Raw genomic sequence first — 21,833 nt, forward strand, 5'->3', positions numbered from 1 at the left:
TCTGACAAAACCTGGCTCACTTCGCCCTCCAGTGGTTAAAATGAACAGCTGTTGTTCAGATGGAGATGTAGCCATTTACCAGGACAAATGTCCTGAAATCCGTCATTTGGTGATAGTGTTACCAGCCTAACTTATCACCATGTGCACAACCTGGCCCAAACCCATACGCTTCCTATTCTACACCGCTCTTCATGCCCAGGAGGGGGCAGAATTCCTCTTGTCAAGCAAATGATTGAATTATGGATCATACAAATAAATACCTATGTCAGTTTGACCCAGACTAATGACCTTTTTGGGCTTTACAAAATATTTGTTCTTCACAAAACATTGGAAGCCTGGATTAGGACATTTTGATTTTGAATATAACTTATTTGAAGTGTCTGCATGGCTGTGCTGCTGCTTTTCAAAATCATATCAACAGATTAATTGAAGATGGATGGATGGGTTATTTTCTACCTGGGTGCAGAAGAGACAAGTGGGAGGATGTAGTAAAGACAGAGGATGACATGATTATATATATTTTATGACCCATTAGTCCATTACCTTTTCCTGCACCCGCTCTTCTGGTACTGGCACATAATTTAACAGGACAGAATGTCATTACAGAGACAAAGAGACAACTGTGTATGTAGAAAATAACTATTTATTACTTCCTGTCAGTAATAACTAATAAGAGTCTGACACAGCCCAATGACAAAACCCAACACAGGGTAATGTTGCCATAGCAGCTGAGCTCCAGCAGTCTGAGGTTCTGCTGTTGGCTAACAGATGAGGTTGCAAAGGCTGAACATAACTTGGGTCACCCCGACCTTCTCTCCTACAGTATATCCCAGCCTAGCCCTTCAACGAAAACAGACATTGCAGGCAGAATGACCGGATAGGTACAGTATAACCTACAGTAGCTGACCAATGTAATTGTTTAATATCAACGTAAAGTGAGCCGAGTGCCAAGTCAATCAAAACACGCACTTGGGGAGCCCTTCAGAACAATTCTGCTGCAGCTCACTTACCAATTAACATTGATGACTTTTCAGCCAATCAAAAACATGGAACAAACATGAGTGGCTGTTGTATAATGGATGTGCTTATAGTTATCTCCGTCCACGACTGCTGGCGCCTCCTGTAAATGTATCATCCTGGATTGTGAGAGAGAGAGAGAGAGAGGGGGGGGGGGGGGGCAGAGTGATTAAAGTGATTAAAACACTGACAGAGAAACAGAGAAAAAAATTAAGACCCTTTTATATGGAAAGAAGACAGTCCCACTAAGATTTCGTGCCCCCCCCCCCCCCCAGACTTTTCTTTCTTTTGCGATTATTGTGGGCAAAAACGCTTGATTTTACACATTCAACTCCCTTATAATCAGGCAAGGGAAATCCAGTTTTACATGATATGGGAACTTTAACAGGAGGGGTAAACAAAAACATAATTCATATATTGGGGGCTGGGTTGTGCACAATCTTCTGACAAGTGTACTTCCTATATCATTTTTTGGTCTGCGTTTACCTCCATGGTTAGGTAGGTATCCTGCTTAACACGTTCACTGCCAATGACGTGTTAACACGTTTTCAGAATCCAGCTGTTGACTGCCAACGACGTGTTAACACATTGAGTGCCAGCCGTTTTTTCAATGCTGTAGGTAAGTTGTGCCAGGTTTTTTTTTGAGGATTCTGGCTCATTTTACAAGAGCCGAGGATTCTTTTCTGTTAAGACTTCGTGAACACCAATCATCTAAAAATAACTAATAGAATGTGTGCGTTCTCTGTCTAAAAGAGTTAGTTTGTAGAGTTAGTAGTTATGTAGATATTAGCCGTTGAGTACAGCATGGTTTCAGAGATTTTCAGAGAGTTTTGAGATAAATGGATTTTTAGAACCACCTCACGTGCCTGTGATTATGGGTGCCCTTGGGCAAGTCTGTATACTGTTTTGTGTGTGTGTGTGTGTGTCTGTGTGTGTCTGTGTGTGTGTGTGTGTGTGTGTGTGTGTGTGTGTCTCCAAACTCCTCCCTCCGTAGGTGTGGCTTTGCAGTGTTTTGTCACAGGCGAGTTTCTGTTGCCTCACAGATCCCAAAAAAATAGAAGGGAATCGCAGGAGCGGGGAAGAGGAGAGGAGAGGCGAGGGGGGGGGGGGGGTTAGACACGGGAGAGAAATTCCTTCGCGATCCCCTTCTTCCAATCTTGAGGCAGCCTACTCCGCTCTGCTGCTGCTGCTGCTGCTCCTCTGGGCTGCTGCTGCTGGCGGCTCTCGGGCGAGTCTGGAAACGGGCTCGTTCGTTTCTTGAGGTGTCGGCTGAGAGCTTTGAAGAAGCTTTTGCGATTCTGGTCTTATTTATGCGCAAAGGTACTCGAGTGTGTGTGTGTGTGTGTGTGTGTGTGTGTGTGTGTGTGTGTGTGTGAAATCGAAAGAGTTTTCGCCCAGCTATTTCCTTGAAAATTAGAATGGCTTTCTCCCGCGGACTGGCTTTCTCTCTGTCTGGAGAGAACTGTCGCCACTTAGTGGTCGGTAAAATAGATTATACACATTCTCTTCCTCCAATATTGATATAGAAGACGTAAAAGGGGTTGATTGATGTCCCACCGTCAAAAAAAAAATGTTTATGTAAGACGAGATATCTCGTCTTTGGCACTCAACGGTTGGATTATGTAAGACGAGATATCTCGTCCATGGCACTCAACGTGTTAACACGTTTTCAGAATCGATTTTTTTTTTTTGACGGTGGGACGTTGATCTAACCCTTTTACGTCCCCTACACCAGAATTGGAGGTATTGAATGTGTATAATCTATTTTACCGACCCACTGAGTGTCGACATGTCTCTCCACAGTAGAAAGAGGCGACCCAAAACTGGAGGGAAAAGCGCGAGGAAGCCGTTCTCATACTGTAAAATTGATGGCGAAAACGCTTTCACTTTCACGCTGATGCACAGCGGTGGCAACGGTGGGGGGTTCCAAGAATAGATTGGATGCACACTTTGAAACACGCAGCATAAATATGACCAGAATCGCATCAAAGCTCTCAACCAAAACTCCACGAAACGAGCGAGTCCACCCAGACTTCCTCAAACAGCGGCCGCGCAAACAGGCAGCAGCAACTTCGTTGTGACACGCCCGCTGGAGAGCCAGGGAGGCAGGAGGAGAACACACACGGAGGGAGGAGTTGGAAGCAGAGGGGGGTTTCCTGCTGTTATGGAGGAAATTACTGTTCAAAACTATTGTTTAGATGTCTGACTCTTACTGATGCCAAAAATGAATGGTTAAAGTGACTGTTCTATCGAATTTCACAAAAAGCCGTTTATCTCTGAATAATTTTTCTGACGCTGAAACCATGCTGTATTCAACTGCTAATGCTTACATAACTACTAACTCTACAAACTAACTCTTTTAGACAGAGAAAGCACACATTATATTAGTTCTTTTGAGATATTGTGTGTTCACAAAATCTTAGCAGAAAAGAATCCTCGGGTCTTGAAAGATGAGCCAGAATCCTCAAAAAAACCCTCTGGCAGAAGTTAACTACAGTAAAAAAAAAACGTCTGGCAGTGAATGTGTTAACAGGTCATGTCACTTTTCACTTTATGGGGTGTTAAAAAATGGAAAAAGACACTCCGACACTCTGAATCCCAACAGTGTAGTCGCACATTATACATTATAGGACCATCTCTTTTCACAGATCAGCCTCACCATACCTCATCGTCACTGTCGTCAAAATCAACTCCTCCAAATGACGCCACATGGCTCTGGGAGCTACGCTTAGAGCACGAGGGTGACGGCGCTGGTCTAGAGTAAGAAAGAGAAGGACAGAGCTTAGAGCACGAGGGTGACGGCGCTGGTCTAGAGTAAGAAAGAGAAGGACAGAGCTTAGAGCACGAGGGTGACGGAGCTGGTCTAGAGTAAGAAAGAGAAGGACAGAGCTTAGAGCACGAGGGTGACGGCGCTGGTCTAGAGTAAGAAAGAGAAGGACAGAGCTTAGAGCACGAGGGTGATGGCGCTGGTCTAGAGTAAGAAAGAGAAGGACAGAGCTTAGAGCACGAGGGTGACGGCGCTGGTCTAGAGTAAGAAAGAGAAGGACAGAGCTTAGAGCACGAGGGTGACGGCGCTGGTCTAGAGTAAGAAAGAGAAGGACAGAGCTTAGAGCACGAGGGTGACGGCGCTGGTCTAGAGTAAGAAAGAGAAGGACAGAGCTTAGAGCACGAGGGTGACGGCGCTGGTCTAGAGTAAGAAAGAGAAGGACAGAGCTTAGAGCACGAGGGTGACGGCGCTGGTCTAGAGTAAGAAAGAGAAGGACAGAGCTTAGAGCACGAGGGTGACGGCGCTGGTCTAGAGTAAGAAAGAGAAGGACAGAGCTTAGAGCACGAGGGTGACGGCGCTGGTCTAGATTAAGAAAGAGAAGGACAGAGCTTAGAGCACGAGGGTGACGGCGCTGGTCTAGAGTAAGAAAGAGAAGGACAGAGCTTAGAGCACGAGGGTGACGGCGCTGGTCTAGAGTAAGAAAGAGAAGGACAGAGCTTAGAGCACGAGGGTGACGGCGCTGGTCTAGAGTAAGAAAGAGAAGGACAGAGCTTAGAGCACGAGGGTGACGGCGCTGGTCTAGAGTAAGAAAGAGAAGGACAGAGCTTAGAGCACGAGGGTGACGGCGCTGGTCTAGGGTAAGAAAGAGAAGGACAGATAATTTAAATAGAAGACTAAGGAGGAGGTGTGTCTGTATGGATTTAGCTTTTTCGGACTTCAGAAACTAGACTGGACCGTAGACAGACAAACCATACCTTGGAGTGGGTCGCGTAGCTTTCACTGTGGGTACCGGTACATATTCGTCATCAGAGTCCTCAATTAACATCTGGAGATTAATAAAGCATGAGAGAAGGTTGGAGGACGGTACAGTAGGGCTAACAACCAATGATGAATTTTATTTAAAAAAATGTAATAGATTAATCAGTTTAAAGTGAGAAAAATAATGACAAATGCCCATCACAATTTAGCAGAGCTCAAAGTGATGTCTTAAAATGTCTTGCTTATTGTGATCAGCAGCCAAAAACCCCAACGTATTCATTCTATAATGAAATTAAACTGAGAAAAACAACCAAATCTTCGCATTTGTGAAGCTGTACCCAGCAAATGTTTGGTATTTGTTACTGATAAATGACTAAAACAATCGATGATCAAAATTTGAATCAATTAATGTTCTGTCAATTGACTTATCGCTTCAGCGCTATCTATGGTACTGTTCAAGTACAGGCTGAAAGAAGGAGGTGTGTGTGTGTCTGTGTGTGTGTGTGTGTGTGTGTGTGTGTGTGTGTGTGTGTGTGTGTGTGTGTGTGTGTGTGGTCGTTTCATTTACGTCATCTTCTGTGTAGGACTTGCCGGCTCCGGCCCGAGATGGTCTCTGGGATGGAGCTTGGAACGCTGAAAGCGTGAGGCAGAAGTATGGAAGGGGAGAGATTCAAGGAGGAGGTGCGGTGCAAGTAAGGAGGAAATGGAGAGAGAGGAGAGGCAGGGGAGGAGTGGAAGGAAAAGATTTACACATCGTTCGATCACAGTACGATTTCCGTGCATTCTCCTCGAAGCCTCGGGTTGGCATGTCAGTGCTGTGTATATTGCGTGTCCACAGACACATGAACACGCAGAGTCACACACCCCTACCTTCCATGATGCTTCTGCTTTGGGTCGGGCCGGAGGATTTCTGGGAACGGCCCCGACTTGCTGGCTTTGGTTCAGCGGCAGAACGGCTCCGACTTGCTGGCTTTGGTTCAGCGGCAGCTGCACCTGGATGATATCATAGATATCATTTAAAATATGCTTTGAAAAAAGATGGCTTCGCTCGAATTCTGTTGTTGGGGAACCGTGTGGACTCAAACATATTTCCAACAGCCATTCTAACATCACTTCAAGATGACGACTGTCGGTACTGAATCGGTTCCAGCTACAGAATCGGTGATCCACATGCGCGAGTGGTCCGCCATCTTGGAAACGCTAGCTAGTAGCCACGGCAACTACTTGGACAAACTTGATACTGCATGTGGCTTTCTATTTAACAGGATTTGTAGGCTGCAGTTCATCCAAACAAATGTCATTGCAGATTTTTCTTCTTTTTTAAGGACGTTTTCTTTGGTGCGTTTGATTTTGAGGTGGAATATGACGGAAAATATGGAAGCACTTTACATTACAACTCGGTAACAACATGGTAATAGGGGGAGTAATAGTATGATAATAAAGATGTAATTACCAGGTATTAAATCAGAATATATGTACAATATCAACATACATTTAAATATATTATCCTATCCACCTTATTTTTGAATGCCCCGCTGTAAAATAATTATGGGTGCAAGGTCCGGTCTAGAACGTGACTGATTGTTGCAGCTGGAAACTTCCTCAAAACTCCGACGCTGGAAAAAAAGTTGCTTGTCACAACACTCGTTTGATGACTTATTTGAGGGAATGTAATAATGTTATCGATCACATCCGCTATTTCTGTTGCTCTTTGAACAACTCAGGATATTTATCAGCGGCCTGCCTGCAGCTTTGAAACATCGTTTACAGATGGGCTAACGTAACGGTGGGAGGGGTCTGGGAGGACTACACCGGAAGAAGCACCCATATTTCACATAGGCATCATGGCAGCTAGAAATAAGGTGGATATAGTAGCCTACTACAATGTTATAATCATGTTTTCCTCGAAAACACTGTACATTGGATGGTTACATCTCCCGATCATACAGCAACCCAATCGCCAGAGTAAAATGTTGGCATTTGACATGTCTGAAAACCAGAATATGTAGAATATCCATGTTGCTTCCGCGGCACATTACTTCGTTCCAGATCGCTTTTCTTATTCATTGATTTTCTCTTATGAAATTAACACCAGCGATTTTCCGACCAAATTCTTTGGTCCGGAGCGTATCAGCCAAACAATCGACCAACCGACCAGAAGAGGTCAAACCCTAGTATTCACAGTCTATCTCTTGGTCCTCTCTTTGCTTTTTTTTTCTCTCTCCGCTGGCCATCTTTGTCCAAGTGGTATTGTCGTAGCTAGTTGTCCACCGCCCGTGCATGTGCAAAACGATCCTGTAGCTGGAACTGATTGGGTACTGACGACACTAGCAGTCATGATAACTCACCTCTGCCCCTCCCCCGGCCACCGGCACCACCCCTCCCTCTGCTGCCCCTCCCTCGGCCTCGCGTGGGGGGAGGGGCCGAGGGCCCCTCGTCAGAGTCCATCGAAACCTCAGCCAGTTCGTCTGCTATGTCCGGTTCACCTCGCTCCAAACGGTGAGCTTTCGCTCTGTCGAAAGCCTGAGACACAGGGAGGGAGGGAAAGGAAGAGAGTGAGAGAGAGTGGAGTCAGAGAGGACAGTGAGTGGAAGTAGAGGTATCTTAAAACAAAAACGATTATGTGTGCACATTCACTACTTACCTCTCTGATTTCCGTGTCTTCCTCAGTTGTGTTCTTTTTGGAGTCTCTGTAACGCCGGACCTGAAGAGACAATGATGTCATTCTTATAGAGCTTGCAGTTACGTCACAGCATGTTGGGACGGGGGAGCGCCATCTTTGATGGTTACCTCAAGCAGAGACGATCTCTGCCTGAAGCGAACCATAGCTAATGCTATATTCCATAATCCATAGTCCAGTTTTCTCCCTGAACTATTGTGTGAAGTACTATAGCAGTCCTTGATACAGCAGCACTGACTTACATGGCGATATCATTTTTCTCAATCACGAACAGAACCAAACACGCAACAACTGACACAGCACTGGATTTATAGCTCACCTCATTCATGGCTGACAACTTCTATGCTGAGAACAATGTGTGACGTCAACTCCACAAGCTCTATAACAACAAAATGACAACTCTTCCTGCCTTCCCCCTCTCCTCTCCTACCTCTGTGTCTATCTCCTGTTCCGTGGAGAGTCCTCTGGCCTGGAGGTGGCGCTGTGTCTTCTCCAGCTGGTAGGTGATCAGCTCCTCGATGGCGTCTTTCTCGTCTTTGTCCACAAACTCCTGGATGGCTTTCCCCATGCCCTGCTCGGACAGCAGGGACAGCTGTACCTTCTGTGAAGACATGAACATACACACTGATCAAAAGGATCGACGGATCGTTCAGGTGCTAGGATTAGGATAAAAGAATATTTACTTTTTTAAATCTTATCCTTACCTGTTTTTAACTTTCTTTTTAATATCATTTTATTAGACAATCCTGCCTTGCTTTTAAAGAAGAAGAAACCAGAGGGACAAACCCTGTCTTTATGTGTTGCTTGTATTCTTGATTTTGTTTTGCTTGTCGTTTCAAATCATGTATTTCATGTAGAGCACTTGAAGTCACATTCTATGTATGAATGGTGCTACAAAAAATAAAGTTATTATCATTACTACCACTTAAGCCAAACTTGCGCCTCGTTGCGCGACACTTTTGAAGCGGTCTCTCGACAGGTATGACGTCTTTAGCGACAGAAAAAGGGCGGAGTCAGGGCTCGGTGTGGGCGGAGTGGTCTGGAGGAGCAGAGAGATTCTCTGAAAAGAGGAGCGAGCTATTGTCTCTCAAAACCGATGCAGGGAGATACAGATAAGAGGGTCCGTGGTTATATTTAGCATTTAGGAGTCGGGCAAGATGTTTTACAGAGATTTGAACTCAGAGGAAGAAACGGACAAAAATATTACAGCAGCTAACAAACTGTTCCTTGGACTGAAGTCGAGGGAATAAACAGCGTTTCTGGGAGGAGGGGGTGGGAGGGGCTGGGCTCGCCATTGCCATGGAGACAACTGAAACCTTTTTCCAAAGTATAAATTAAAAACGGCGTGCGACTCTTATTTCTGTCGAGACACTTATCAAAAATGTTGAGCGCCCTACCATAAATCAACCTTAAGTGTGTGTGTGTGTGTGTGTGTACCTGTTCGGCTGCTTCAAAGTATTGTTTAACCAGGTCCTCCACTCTGAGCGCCTCAACTGCAGTGGTTTTTACCAGCTTGGTATAGTCGACATTGATCTCATCTAAAAAGCACAATGAATGAAACACGTTAAAATGTCAGCAAATCAAAAGAGTGAACAATGAGTAGCTGTATAGTATATATATATTAGTCTGGACGAGACCTTTGACGCCCTCCTTGGCCTCACGCCGTCTGAGAAAGTGAATGACGTCTTTGGGGTTGGCCACGCGGTCCACAAACTTCTGACTGAAGCGAGACGTGTTGAACGGCTCAAAGCCTCCACTGTAGTCCACCTGGGGGAGGAGATGACAGACGTTGCTGAATTAGAATGGAAGAAACCTGACGGGCAAACCCAGTCTTTATTTCATCGCAGACTACACACCACACATGCACGGCAGCCAGTACGCACGCACGCACGCACACACACACACACATGCACGCACGCTTTGGAGACGCTGTGAAATTTGTCCTCCACGTTTGACCCATCCCGGCTCATCCTCTTCCATGGTTCAGGCCAGGAGCGGTGGGCAGCTGCAGTCAAGCGGCCGGGGGCCAACTCCTTCCAACCGCTGGTCAGAAGACGATCTTCTTGCATGTTTTTAGGGGGGGCATACAGTGTATGCTATGTATGTATGTGGGTGTGTGCAGGTACTGTACGCGTGCTCATGTCTGTCTTACCCTGATGCGAATCAGAGGTTTCTCTGGGGTGAGCGGCCTCCCCAGTCTATCTCTTTCAGCTTCCTCCAGCATTTCTACGACCTACAGGGTGAAAGAGAGAGAAATGGATAACTAGATTTAAGCTGATTGTGCGACAGACATGAGAGAAGTCCTTACTGTATGTGTTTGCTGGTGTCTCGGAGTGTTACCTTGGCATAGCAGAAGTTCTCCACCTTCTTTGTGGCCAGAGGCTCGTCGGGTGTGAAGAGGCCTTGGTGGTCAGCCAGCGTCACGTCTTCGATGAAGAACTGACGCACCGTCTTTAGGGGGATCTTCTGCAGGTTCATCTTACGACCTTTCACCCTTAGCAGGCCTATGTGCCTGCATTGACACAAACAGAGGTAGTGTGGGATTTCTGTATCGCTGGAACAAAACTGGCTTGGTTATTGCATCACCTTCCTTGTAGACACACACTCTGAAATGTGGCTCAATTCATCTGTACCATCAACTGTGTGTGTGTGTGTGTGTGTGTGTGTGTGTGTGTGTGTGTGTGTGTGTGTGTGTGTGTGACTGTGTGTGTGTGTGTGTGTGTGTGTGTGTGTGTGTGTGTGTGTGTGTGTATATTTGTACTTCTTGACAGCCTCTCCAGGGGACAAGGAGGTGGCTACGGAGCTGCCAGGCTGTGTGACGTAGAAGAGCTGCTGTTCATTCCTGGTGGGCGCGATCAAACACTCGTGCTCGTGACCCCACACTACCAGGTCAATAAAGTCATCCAGAAACTGCTCCGGGATGTAGTTAGTGGGGCCATGCTTGCTCCTAGAAAAAACACACAAAGACGGAGAAGATATAAGATATGTCAAATTGTAAAAAATAAATAAAAAGGATACAGGCAGAGATTAAAACATTTACTATTTAAATCCTAAATTGAGCAACTGGCTTTGTAAGATTAGATAAGGCAACGCACCTACAGTAGGTGTGGAAGATTCAGAGATCAAGAACAGGCATACTGTACCACGACTGTATTTCTTTTTTTTTTATATGATTTATTTATGGGATTTTTCAAGTTTACACAAACAAAACACATACATCACAACAAAACACACATAACTTCACAGTTACAGCAAAACAACAATACAGAGAGAAAAGTAAATAAATATCAAATAAGATAAACAAGGGGGGGGGGGGGGGTAGACAGAATTAAAGATAGAAAGAGGTCAGTAAAGTAGCTTATACAGAGGTCAGATACTGTATATCGGGGTCAGACAAGATAAAAAGGGACCAGAGGTTCATCAGTCCGGAGCTGGCGGGATAATTTGGATGCCCTTTATATATTCTGAAAAAGGCTGCCAGATTTTATAGTACTTGTGCAGAGAGCCTCGTATGGTGTGCTTAATTTTCTCCAGTTGCATAAAATGCAACACGTCCCCCACCCACCGAGAATGAGTGGGAGCGTAGGGACCCTTCCAATTCATTAGAATTGATCGCCTCGCTAGAAGAGTTAGGAAAGCCACAAAATCCAAGAAGTATTTGGGCAAAATCCCAGCTGGCAGGACTCCAAACAGTGCAGTAATTGGGGATGGCACAATGGGCACCGAAGTGACCTTAGACAAAGTATCAAACACAGCTTCCCAATAGGAAGAGAGAGAGGGACACAGCCAAAACATATGACAAAGATCTGCAGGAGCTTGCCGACATTTATCACACGTGGGATCAATGTCAGGAAAAATCCTCGCCAGCTTACATTTGGACCAGTGCACCCTATTGACCACCTTACATTGCAACACCCCATGTCTGGCACATAAAGAAGAGTGGTGAACTCTGTAGAGAATCTCCTCCCAGGTCTCATGATCTAATTCTTCTCCCAATTCCTGTGACCAAATTGTACATAATGCGAGGGATTCGGGGGACTGTAGCATGGATATCTCATTATATAAACGTGTAATGACACCTTTTTGAATTGGATCTTGTTGTAAAAGCAAATCAATGGGAGAAACAGAAGGAATGGCAGGAAACCCTGAAAAATGCTTGCGGACAAAATCACGAACTTGCAGGTACCTGAAGAAATGGGCTTTTGGAAGCTCATATATATTTACCAAATCATTAAACGAAGCGAATATGCCATCTACATATAAATCGCTGATTGTGGAAATTCCCTGACTATGCCACAGATTGTAGGCCTTGTCTAGTACAGAGGGAGGGAAAAGCGGGTTGGCACGGACATGGGATGACAGGGGGGGGGAGGTGAGCCCATGATGACGTGCAAATTGGTGCCAGATTTTGATACTGTTCTTCACCATAATATTCTTAATAAATTTGGCTAATGGTGGCAGGGAGGGTGAGCACAAGAGAGCCGCCAATGAGGCTGGAGCGCAGGAAGCAGATTCCATACATAGCCACGCAGGAGTGGGATCCATATCATCCATATTCTGCCAATGTAGGATGGAGCGCAAATTGGCTGCCCAAAAATACTGTTGGAAGTTGGGTAAAGCCATTCCCCCTGAGAGTTTGGGTCTCTGCAGTACTTGTTTTCGAATTCTTGGGTTCCTACCCCCCCAAATAAAATGCAAAATCCTGCCATCCAACTTACGGAAAAAAGACTTTACAATAAAAATAGGAATACATTGAAAAAGGTACAAGAACCTAGGAAGCACATTCATCTTAACACAATTTATCCGCCCAGCCAAAGACAGGGGGAGAAGTGACCATCGTTGGAAGTCCTGAGTGAGACGGGCTAGTAGAGGGGCAAAATTATTTTTAAATAAATCCTTAAAACTATTAGTTACACAAATTCCAAGATAGGTGAATTTTTTATGAGAAATTTTAAACGGCAATCTACTGAAATTCAGGGTCTTAGCTGAAGAGTTAACCGGCATGAGTTCGCTTTTGTTTAGATTTAACTTGTACCCAGAGATTTGACCAAAACTTCCAAGGATGGTAAGCACATGAGGGATGGATTTATCAGGGTCGGATACATACAACAGCAAATCATCAGCGTAAAGAGACACCTTTTGCTCCACTCCACCTCTCATGATACCCGCAAACTCACTAGATCTCAGTGCTATAGCTAATACTTCCACCGCTATCGCGAACAATAAAGGAGATAATGGGCATCCCTGTCTTGTGCCCCTGCAGAGGGGGAAGTAATCTGAATAGTTGTTATTGGTGCGTACACATGCTGTTGGTAGGGTGTACAACAACCTAATCCAAGTTATAAACTTCTCACCAAACCCAAATCCTCTCAGTGTTTCGAAAAGGTAACCCCACTCCACTCTGTCAAACGCTTTTTCCGCGTCCAATGACAAGACTACCTCTGGTGTTTTAGAAGAGGAGGGATTATATAGTACATTAAATAAGCGTCTGATGTTATAATAAGAAGATCTGTTCTTAATGAACCCAGTTTGGTCTATGGATATAATTGAGGGGAGTATATGTTCTAATCGCCGAGCCAGCACCTTTGCCAGCAACTTAACATCGCATCCCAGTAAGGAAATGGGACGATAACTGCCACATTGAAGAGGATCCTTGTCCTTTTTAAGTATCAGGGAGATAAAAGCTTGGCGCAGTGTAGCAGGCAATAGACCAGATTCAAACGATTCACTATACATGTTGAGCAGGAGTGGGGTTAGCTTCGCGGAGAAGGCCTTATAAAACTCGACCGGAAAGCCATCCGGACCCGGACACTTTCCGCTCTGCATACACCTCAGGGCAAGACTAATCTCGTCAACCGTAAAAGGCTGTTCTTTTTTTTTTTTTTAAAGTATGTTTATTCATTTTTTAACCATCAGAGGGGCAAATAGCCATCAAAGAATGCAATAACAAATAATATGCCCTCTGTCCCCAGTCACCCACAACACAACACATACAATCTCCACAAAAACAACAAAACATAAAACCAAACACACAAACAAAAACAAACTCACAGAGCACACACAGCAGGCAGAAGGTTAAAAAAAAACAGAAAAAAAACACAGCAGGGGTATGCAGACCCAGCAAATGGACAAAGGCCCACCACACGTCACACGTCAGACCAAGCCAGTCCACAGAGACCACTCCTGAGGGCCCGAGCCCTATCCTCTCCAATGTAGTCCAGAAAGGGGATCCAGATTTGGAAGAATTTGAAAGGCCTATCCTTAAGCCAAAAGCCGATAGCTTCCAGAGGGAGAAGTTCCATAATACTCCGAATCCATTGCGAAACTGTTGGGGCTGAGTCTGAGATCCACTGAAGGAGAACACATCTTCTTGCACTATATAAAAGTACTTTTAGCAGCTTCAATGAAGAGGAAACAAGGCCCAATGCTGCCGTATGTAGTCCCAGGATGCAGGAGACAGGGCCAAGTGCAATTTTTTTCCCGAATATAATATCAACTTCTCTACATACTTTGACCCAGAAGTCACGAACAGCAGGGCAAACAAAAATACAGTGGAAATATGAACCTTCAGCAACCTTACATTTATTACAGAATTTAGAGAGAGAAGGGTTAAACTTGTTACGTTTTACTGGAGTGATTTGAAGCCTGTGTATAATCCTGAATTGCATTTCCCTGGCTTTGTTGGTGGATAAACAACCCGAAGAGCTCGACCATACATCATCCCACTCATCATCCAGAATAGTCTCTCCAAAATCAGCTTCCCAAAGAGACCTAGCACGAACTGTGTAATCATTAGTTGAAAGGGCCCTGTAAAACCTAGTGATCAACTTCCTGTTACCAGGATTTTGAATAACCCCTTCCACCGCTGAGATAGAGAAGCCATTAGAATACAGCTTAGTAGCAGAGGTGATGAAACTACGTATTTGAAAATATTTAAAGAGGTCATTCTGAGGGAGATCGTATTTCTCTCTAAGCTGATCAAAAGACATCACAACGTCCCTCTTCACCAAGTCGCCCACAGTCCTAATACCCCTTTCAGACCACGTCAAAGGCTGTTCTAAGGCAGACGCCTGCTCAGAGTCAATGGTAGGAATGTTTAGCGATTGAAAAAATGAACTGTATAACGATGGATCAGACGATTGTTCAGATGTATAAAGGGAGCTATAGAAATCCTTGAATTGGTTATTGATTAATTCTTGGTCAATTGTTGTACCAGTTGGTGTGTTAATTTGAGTGATTAAGTGAGACGCAGACATCTGACGAAGCTGATGAGCGAGCAGTTTGCCGGGTTTGTCTCCGAATTCATAAAAAGTGTGTCGAGATCTTTGAAGCATTTCCGCTGCTTGCTTAGATGCCAAGATGTTAAAGTCGGCTTTAGCAGTGAGAAGCTTTGTATAGAGGTCTGGGCTTGGTGAGGAAGAATACTGGATTTCGAGTTCAGAAATTAACGTGGAAAGTTCCGCTTTCCCCTCTGCAGCCTTTTTCCTCTGATACGCAGTGTAAGAAATGATCACCCCCCTCAGGTATGCCTTGCAGGACTCCCAGACCACAGAGGCAGTCACATCTGGCGTAATATTAAAAGAGATGAAAAAATCTATTTGCGCACTCACAAAATCAACAAATGCTGGATCTGAGAGCCATAAATTGTTAAAACGCCAAGGAGATCGCTGCATGAAGCCACCTGAGAGAGAGAGGTCAACCGAAACAGCTGCGTGATCGGAAATGACAATAGGGCCATATGAGCATTGTTGAACCGAGGGGAGGAGTCTATGGTCCAACAAGAAAAAATCAATTCGTGAGAAAGATTTATGGACAGGGGAAAAGAAAGAATACTGTTTAACATTGGGGTTCAACAATCGCCATGGGTCTGAAACAGCATATTGATCCATAAATGTATGAATGACCTTGGCAGATTTGGAGAGAGCAGGGGTATTAGTGGAGGAACGATCCAGACATGGATTAAGACAACAATTGAAATCGCCGCCCAAAATTAACTGGTGTGTTCCAAGATCTGGTATAGAAAACAAAAGCTTCTTATAGAAATCCTCATTGTCCCAATTCGGACCATAGACATTCACCAAGGTGAGACAGTTCTTGTTAATCTTGCCCGATACTATAATAAAGTTGCCAAGGGGGTCGGCTATGACCTTGGAGACGGAGAGTGGCACTGACTTGTGCACCAGAATTGCAGCCCCCCGTGATTTGCTTGTAAATGTTGAATGATATAACTGGCCCACCCAGCTCTTTCTAATTCTAAGATGGTCTTCCAGTTTGAGGTGGGTCTCCTGAAGGAATGCAATTCTAGTGCCCAAATCCTTGAGATATGAGAGGACCTTATTACGCTTTAAAGGTGAATTTAACCCCTTAACATTCCAGCTGGTAACCCTCAGAGAACCGCTAGGTGCTAGGTTGTTAGCCATAAAGTGGATTGAGGGACCAACCGAGTGAAAATAACAGATATGAATTTAGAGGAATGAGCTGACCAACACATATCCTGTAGACATGAAAATTACTGACCTTGAGTGCAATAGTGAAAACAAAATGGGGGGAAAATACACATGACGACGTATAGAAATAAAAATAAAAAACAAGAAAAGGTACATACTTACAAAAACATAGATTTACCAAAAGAAAAGTACCCATAGTTAACAGCAAACCTTGCCCACCCAACCAGAGCCACCTCACTAAACGAGGTGGCAGCAGTAACCCAAAGCCTAACACTTCCCTAGGCAAACCCAACATGTCTAACCAGACACCGAAATCGAGTGACTATATAAAATATAATGCAAACAGTAAACAAAATATTCAACATTTGTGAATCATTTCCAACCTATCCAAAAAAAAATATATATATATATATATATATATACCCATACACATACATACATTAAGTCATAGAAGACTTACTATGACAACAGCCAGAGCCACAGCCAGCATGAGATGTAGTAGCGCAATCCCACCACACGATGGGGTAGGCGACCCATTCATAGCCAGCTGAGAGCAAACACTGCATTAACAACTCTAACCACCAGTGGCGCTTGAGCGCTCTGCAACAATGAAAACAGCCACAGCCAAGATACACTTTGAAACCATATCCATTAGCCATATATGAGCCCCGCGTAATTATCAACCATATTGGCATGACATAAGCTCCCAAAAACAACCTGGACAAATAACGTAACACACGGCATGCATGGGTAATGAAGCAGTCTGCCAATAATGATTGCCAATCGGGTGCCCATACATTACCATTATGTCCAGCCATTTATGCTCCCGCATTTATCCAATGAAACACATTGAAGGCTAAATGAGATGCCGAGGCTCCTGATGAGGAAATTTTAAAATAAATAAAATAGAAATAAAAGCACAGATTATGTCCGACAGATACGCATTCCCTCCTAGTCTGTGAGCCGTCACCATGTGTGGCCATAACGTTAAGTCGGGGGGGGGGGATTGGGGGTAACGTCATCAAACGTTTATCAGCGGCCGTACTTCAGCCCTTCAGGAACCCCTCACAGTTTCCAACCAAAATTGGCATAACATAATGTGAACTCAGAAAACGACCTGGGCTATGCCAGAACATAAAAATAACATGGCACACGGTCTGTAGCCTATGGATATCAAAGCAATCAAGCAAGTAGTGAGAGCATATCAGATGTTCGTACATTACCATGTGTCCAGACAATCCCGTATATTTCCATTGACACGCGTTATAAGCTAAATAAAATGAAGGGGCTCCTGGAGAGGAAAATAAAATAAAAGCACATATTCTGTCAGCCAAATGCGCAGTCAGTAAGATCGTGAGCTGTCACTTTAGTGGCCGAAAAATCCACCATAACGTTACAACGGGGGGGGGGGGGGGGGGGGTTGACGTTAACGTTAACGCTATATCCAAATTAATCCTCTTCCCGGACGGGTCCAGAGACCAGGCGTTTAGCAAATGCTGCAGCCTTCGCAGGATCCTCAAAGTAGTGCTCTTTCCCATCGGGCAGTGAGACTCTCAGACGGGCGGGGAAGAGAAGACCATACCTGACACCTGTAACCAGCCGGAGAGACTGCTTGGCTCCCCAAAACTCTGCACGCTTCTTCGCGACCGCCGAGGCCAGGTCTGGAAATATAGAAATCTTGTTCCCACCACGAGACTTGAGTGAGCCAGCAGCAGCCCGTGATTTGCGGAGGATGAGCTCCTTGATCTGGAAGTAGTGGACACGGATCACGAAGGGACGAGGTGGATCCCCAGCCCTGGGCTTGGCTTTCAGAGACCTGTGAGCGCGGTCCAGAACCGGTTTATCCTCGAGCTGAAGCAACTCTTTCAGGAAGTCAGCCATGAATTCGGTGGGCTGCGGACCCTCGACTCCCTCTGGGACCCCCAGCACACGGATGTTGTTTCGTCTCTGCCGGCCCTCCAGGTCATCGCATTTATTCTGCAGGACAGTGACATCGGATCTCAGTTTGTCACACTTGGCGAGTAAATCGTTGGCGGTGTTGCCGCAGAAGGCAGCGGATTTTTCCACATCCACCAGCCTAGCCTCGTGTGCTGTAAAAGTAGCCTGCAGCTTGTTGAATGACGTCTGGGCTCCCTCCCGGACCAGGGCAATTTCGGTTCTGAGGCTGTCGACGACACTGTCCATCTTGTCGCAAATATCAGTTTTCATTTGAGCTATTGCTTCGGTAAAGGCACTCAAAGTTAGTTGGTTGGAGCCCGTGGCGCCACCATGCTGTTCGGCGTCATTCATTTCCTGGCCGTCTTTGCCAATCTGCGAGCGTAGTTGCCGTCCAGGCTTGTCTAGGCTCATTTTCAACTAAAGCCAACTAAGTTTACTGGTGATAAACGATTAGATGTTCGTTTTACAAGGTTGGAAAATGAAAAATATCTAGGGTTTTACTGTAATCAATGATAAATTAAGTCACAAACCGCGGAGCTACTCAGACCCGCAGCCTGTCTTCACCATCACCAACCCGGAAGTCCCACGACTGTATTTCTAAAGGTGTATTCATCTCAATGCATCAAGACCTCTGCCTGGCCAAAGCCACCCAGGCTGTCTGTACCCTCTTACATGTAGCATGAAAACACCAGTTGTGTTGGTTTCTTCTGCTCTCCCCAGTCCCATCCTGCATCCTGCAAGCACTTTGCATCAGACAGACGCCCTTTAGCCTGCACCTTCTGAGGTCCTGAGGAGCTGAGTGCACACACACCTGTTCTGGTGGATGGTGAAGAGGTTAAACCACTCGTCTTGGTCTTCTTTGGGCCGAAGCATGGTTACCTGCTTCTTGACAAACATCCGGTACAGGCGTTCATCAGGGATGGAGCCTGCACACCAATACACACATCCACACACAAGTTACACTGCACCAAGTCTATACATACATGCACACACAAGTTACACTGCACCAAGACTATACATACATGCACACACAAGTTACACTGCACCAAGACTATACATACATGCACACACAAGTTACACTGCACCAAGACTATACATACATGCACACACAAGTTACACTGCACCAAGTCTATACTGTACATACATGCACACACAAGTTACACTGCACCAAGACTATACATACATGCACAAACAGGTTACACTGCACCAAGACTATACATACATGCACACACAACTCGCCATCATTCCACCCAAACACACCACTCACCAAGCCCATATAAGGCCAGTTTGGTGCTGCCTTTCTGCATGAGGATGGGACTAATCTCTATTTTCTCCACTGACTGGGAGCGACCGAAGTGATTGACGAGGCCACAAGAGCTCAGCAGATCCAACGCACACAAACCTTCACCCTTGAGGAAACAAGAGAGCATGACACACAAACAAACATGTAGGCACAGGTAGACACACATTAAGATTCAGTCATATCATAGTGTAGCGGTAGATTCCCTGCTACCAACACGAGGGTCGCAGGTTCGCGCCCCCGTGTTACCTCCGGCTTGGTCGGGGGTCCATACAGGCACGATTGGCTGTGTCTGCGGGTGGGAAGCCGGATTAAGGGTATGTGTCCTGGTTGTGGTCGCTGCACTAGCGCCTCCTCTGGACAGTCGGGGGGGGGGGGGGCTGTTCGGGGTGGAAGGGAAGTGGTGGGAATAGCGTGATCCTCCTACGTGCTACGTCCTGCCGGTGAAGCTCCCTGCTGTCAGGTGAAAAGAAGCGGCTGACAACTGCACATGTGTCGGAGGAAGCATGGTGCTAGTCTACGGATCTCCCCAGATCAGCAGAGGGGGTGCAGCGACCAGGGCAGCAGGGGAAAATTGGCCAAGTAGAATTGGGAAAAAATGGGGGGGAAATCAGAAGAAAAAAAAAAGATTCAGTCATATAACGAGTGAATGTTTTTCTTTACATTGAAAGCAACTCACCCCAGTTGGGTCGTCATGGTTACCATGAACACTGAATACAGGAATAGAGATGTTGAGGTTTTCATCCTGATAGTTAACCCAGGGGAACCTAAACACACACACACACACATTAGATTAACATACTCATTCAACAAGAATACAATCCCTGCAGGAATGACCACACACACACACGTTTCACAGACAGATAGGAACGGACTTGCTGGTGCTGAAGTTGACAGCCTGGTCGCTGAGTATGTTGAAGCGTACGGGGGAGTCTCCCATGCAGTATTGTCTAAGCATAGTGACACATGTGTGGAGGCAGCGCCGTGAAGGTTTGTTCTCATGGAACAAATCACCTCCAAGCAGGATGAAATCTACCTGCAGAGCAAACAAGAAAGCAGAAGAAGAGGTAGGATAGGAAGCCTATGCAATCAGACAGAGAAACACACACTTTTGAGCATGACCCATCCATCTGACACACATACAAGCATTTACGCGCACACACACACACACACGCACACGCACACGCACACGCACACACACACACACACACACACACACAAGCATATACCTGATTTGTTTTGGCACATTTCAGGATCTCATCCATTGTTGTGTAAGTGTCGTTCCCACGAATAGCATCCTTCTCCATGTACCCAAGGTGAATATCTGTGGCGATAAGGATCTTAAAGGTATCCTCATCGTCCCTGGAAACAGAAGCATCAGACGGTCATGCAAAAATAACCAATGAGGTGATTACTATGGAACCACACAGTCGATTCCTTAGATTTATCTATAGATTATCTGGATATGAACATCATTAATCACTGAGAAGTGAGAAATATCTGGATTGGACCTCTAAGTATGAGCAACCTGCACAAGCACAATCTGTGCCATCATTAGGTCCACTTTCATATTTCTGTTTGAGATAAAGTAATTCATGCATAACAGATCAAAAACACCTGCCTCCATTCAAGTTAACAATAGCAGCAAGGTGAGGATTTGAGAAGACTTACAAGGTGCTTTCTGAGGACATGATGGCGTGGGGAAGTGTGTGCTCTCTTTACACCTGGAAGGTTGACAGCAATAAAGTTCCCTGCTGAGTAGAGGTTCACTCTTTTAGCCCTGATTCATGCTGTAAAAAAAATAGAGAACCTGGAGTATAATAATATCGTATCTTTTGGAAAGAGAATTTGAATATTATACAAACATTGCAGTGAAGCGATAAGATGGATCTACACGAAAATCGTCACTGATTATCACATAAACACTGCAAGTAAGGGATATTACTACTACTAGATATACTTTAGCGTTATATCCTATATAAAGTCACGTTTCGTCTGTTATCAGGGTCATGTAGCTGAGTCAAACATTACATTACTATTGGAGCTTTCTCTGTGATAAGTCATTAGCTAGTAAAGTAGTGGTTACACTTTCCTTTTCACTGGATAAAGATGGTGACGAATCATGGCTAGCACAGTTAGCTAAATCAGCATGGCTGCAGTGCAAGTAGAGACGGTTCTTTGCTGCAAGTACCTGCGATAGCTAACATTAGCGGCTGGTTTTCACACATATTCAATACGTTATTTATGTATGCTAAAAAATGATGTGCATACCACTCGTCATCACCTACCTCCTCTGGAAAATTAGAAAATCCCACAACTATCGCACTTGCCATGAAATTCCCGGCAAGTCTTGCAAACGCTGCACCCGCCCCTAACAGATCATTTGCTGTTATTGTAGTTTTATGATAGTGCATCTCGGTTAAAACCTGTAGATTATCGGGTGAGTAAAAACTACATTTCCGGGTAGAATATCTGGTGCGTTTTGTAAAACTTCCGGTCTCCTAAATAGGCGTGGCTATCAGCTTGTGATTGGCTGTCTGCTAATGGTATGAAACTTCATTGGCTGACCAGTCTCCTAAGGGGCGTGGCAGTGGCGAAACAGATGATACAGGAAGTGAGTGACCAATGATATCTGGAAGTTGAGGTGTCGGTTATGTTTAAAATTATCTGCGTTAAACACACACACACACACGCCGAGTGAGGAGG

General features: G+C 45.1%; 1 protein-coding gene across 4 annotated transcripts; it reads right to left on the bottom strand.

The window, feature by feature from the left end:
* Positions 1-655: 655 nt before the first annotated feature.
* On the bottom strand, positions 656-21,478 carry mre11a (MRE11 homolog A, double strand break repair nuclease). 4 transcript variants are annotated; one of them, XM_083637412.1, is made up of 20 exons: positions 21,416-21,478; positions 20,799-20,917; positions 20,357-20,489; positions 20,003-20,163; positions 19,807-19,894; positions 19,095-19,236; positions 18,639-18,753; positions 10,204-10,389; positions 9,783-9,954; positions 9,595-9,675; positions 9,080-9,209; positions 8,880-8,980; positions 7,873-8,043; positions 7,407-7,466; positions 7,111-7,285; positions 5,633-5,755; positions 5,331-5,395; positions 4,759-4,829; positions 3,682-3,772; positions 656-1,136 (listed from the first exon to the last, which is right to left on the bottom strand). In XM_083637412.1, the coding sequence occupies exons 2-20, from the start codon at positions 20,816-20,818 to the stop codon at positions 1,092-1,094; spliced, it is 2,130 nt and encodes a 709-aa protein (XP_083493538.1). In that variant the 5' UTR covers positions 20,819-20,917; positions 21,416-21,478; the 3' UTR covers positions 656-1,091. The 4 variants fall into 4 exon arrangements, with proteins under 4 accessions (XP_083493538.1, XP_083493540.1, XP_083493539.1 ...); XM_083637414.1 differs by having other exon boundaries at positions 20,799-20,881; positions 21,399-21,469; XM_083637413.1 differs by lacking the exon at positions 21,416-21,478 and adding an exon at positions 21,319-21,351.
* Between the last annotated feature and the right edge of the window lie 355 nt (positions 21,479-21,833).

Source organism: Poromitra crassiceps (assembly GCF_964638095.1).
Source record: "Poromitra crassiceps genome assembly, chromosome: 5".
Taxonomy (NCBI): Eukaryota; Metazoa; Chordata; class Actinopteri; order Beryciformes; family Melamphaidae; genus Poromitra; species Poromitra crassiceps.

Coding starts and splice junctions, on each gene's coding strand:
- mre11a (XM_083637412.1), bottom strand. CDS start 20,818: ATGTCCTCAGAAAGCACCTT. Junction 18,754..19,094: donor ACTGGCCTTATATGGGCTTG/GTGAGTGGTGTG, acceptor ATTGGTGTGCAG/GCTCCATCCCTGATGAACGC. Junction 5,756..7,110: donor TGGCCGGGGGAGGGGCAGAG/GTGAGTTATCAT, acceptor GATATCATCCAG/GTGCAGCTGCCGCTGAACCA.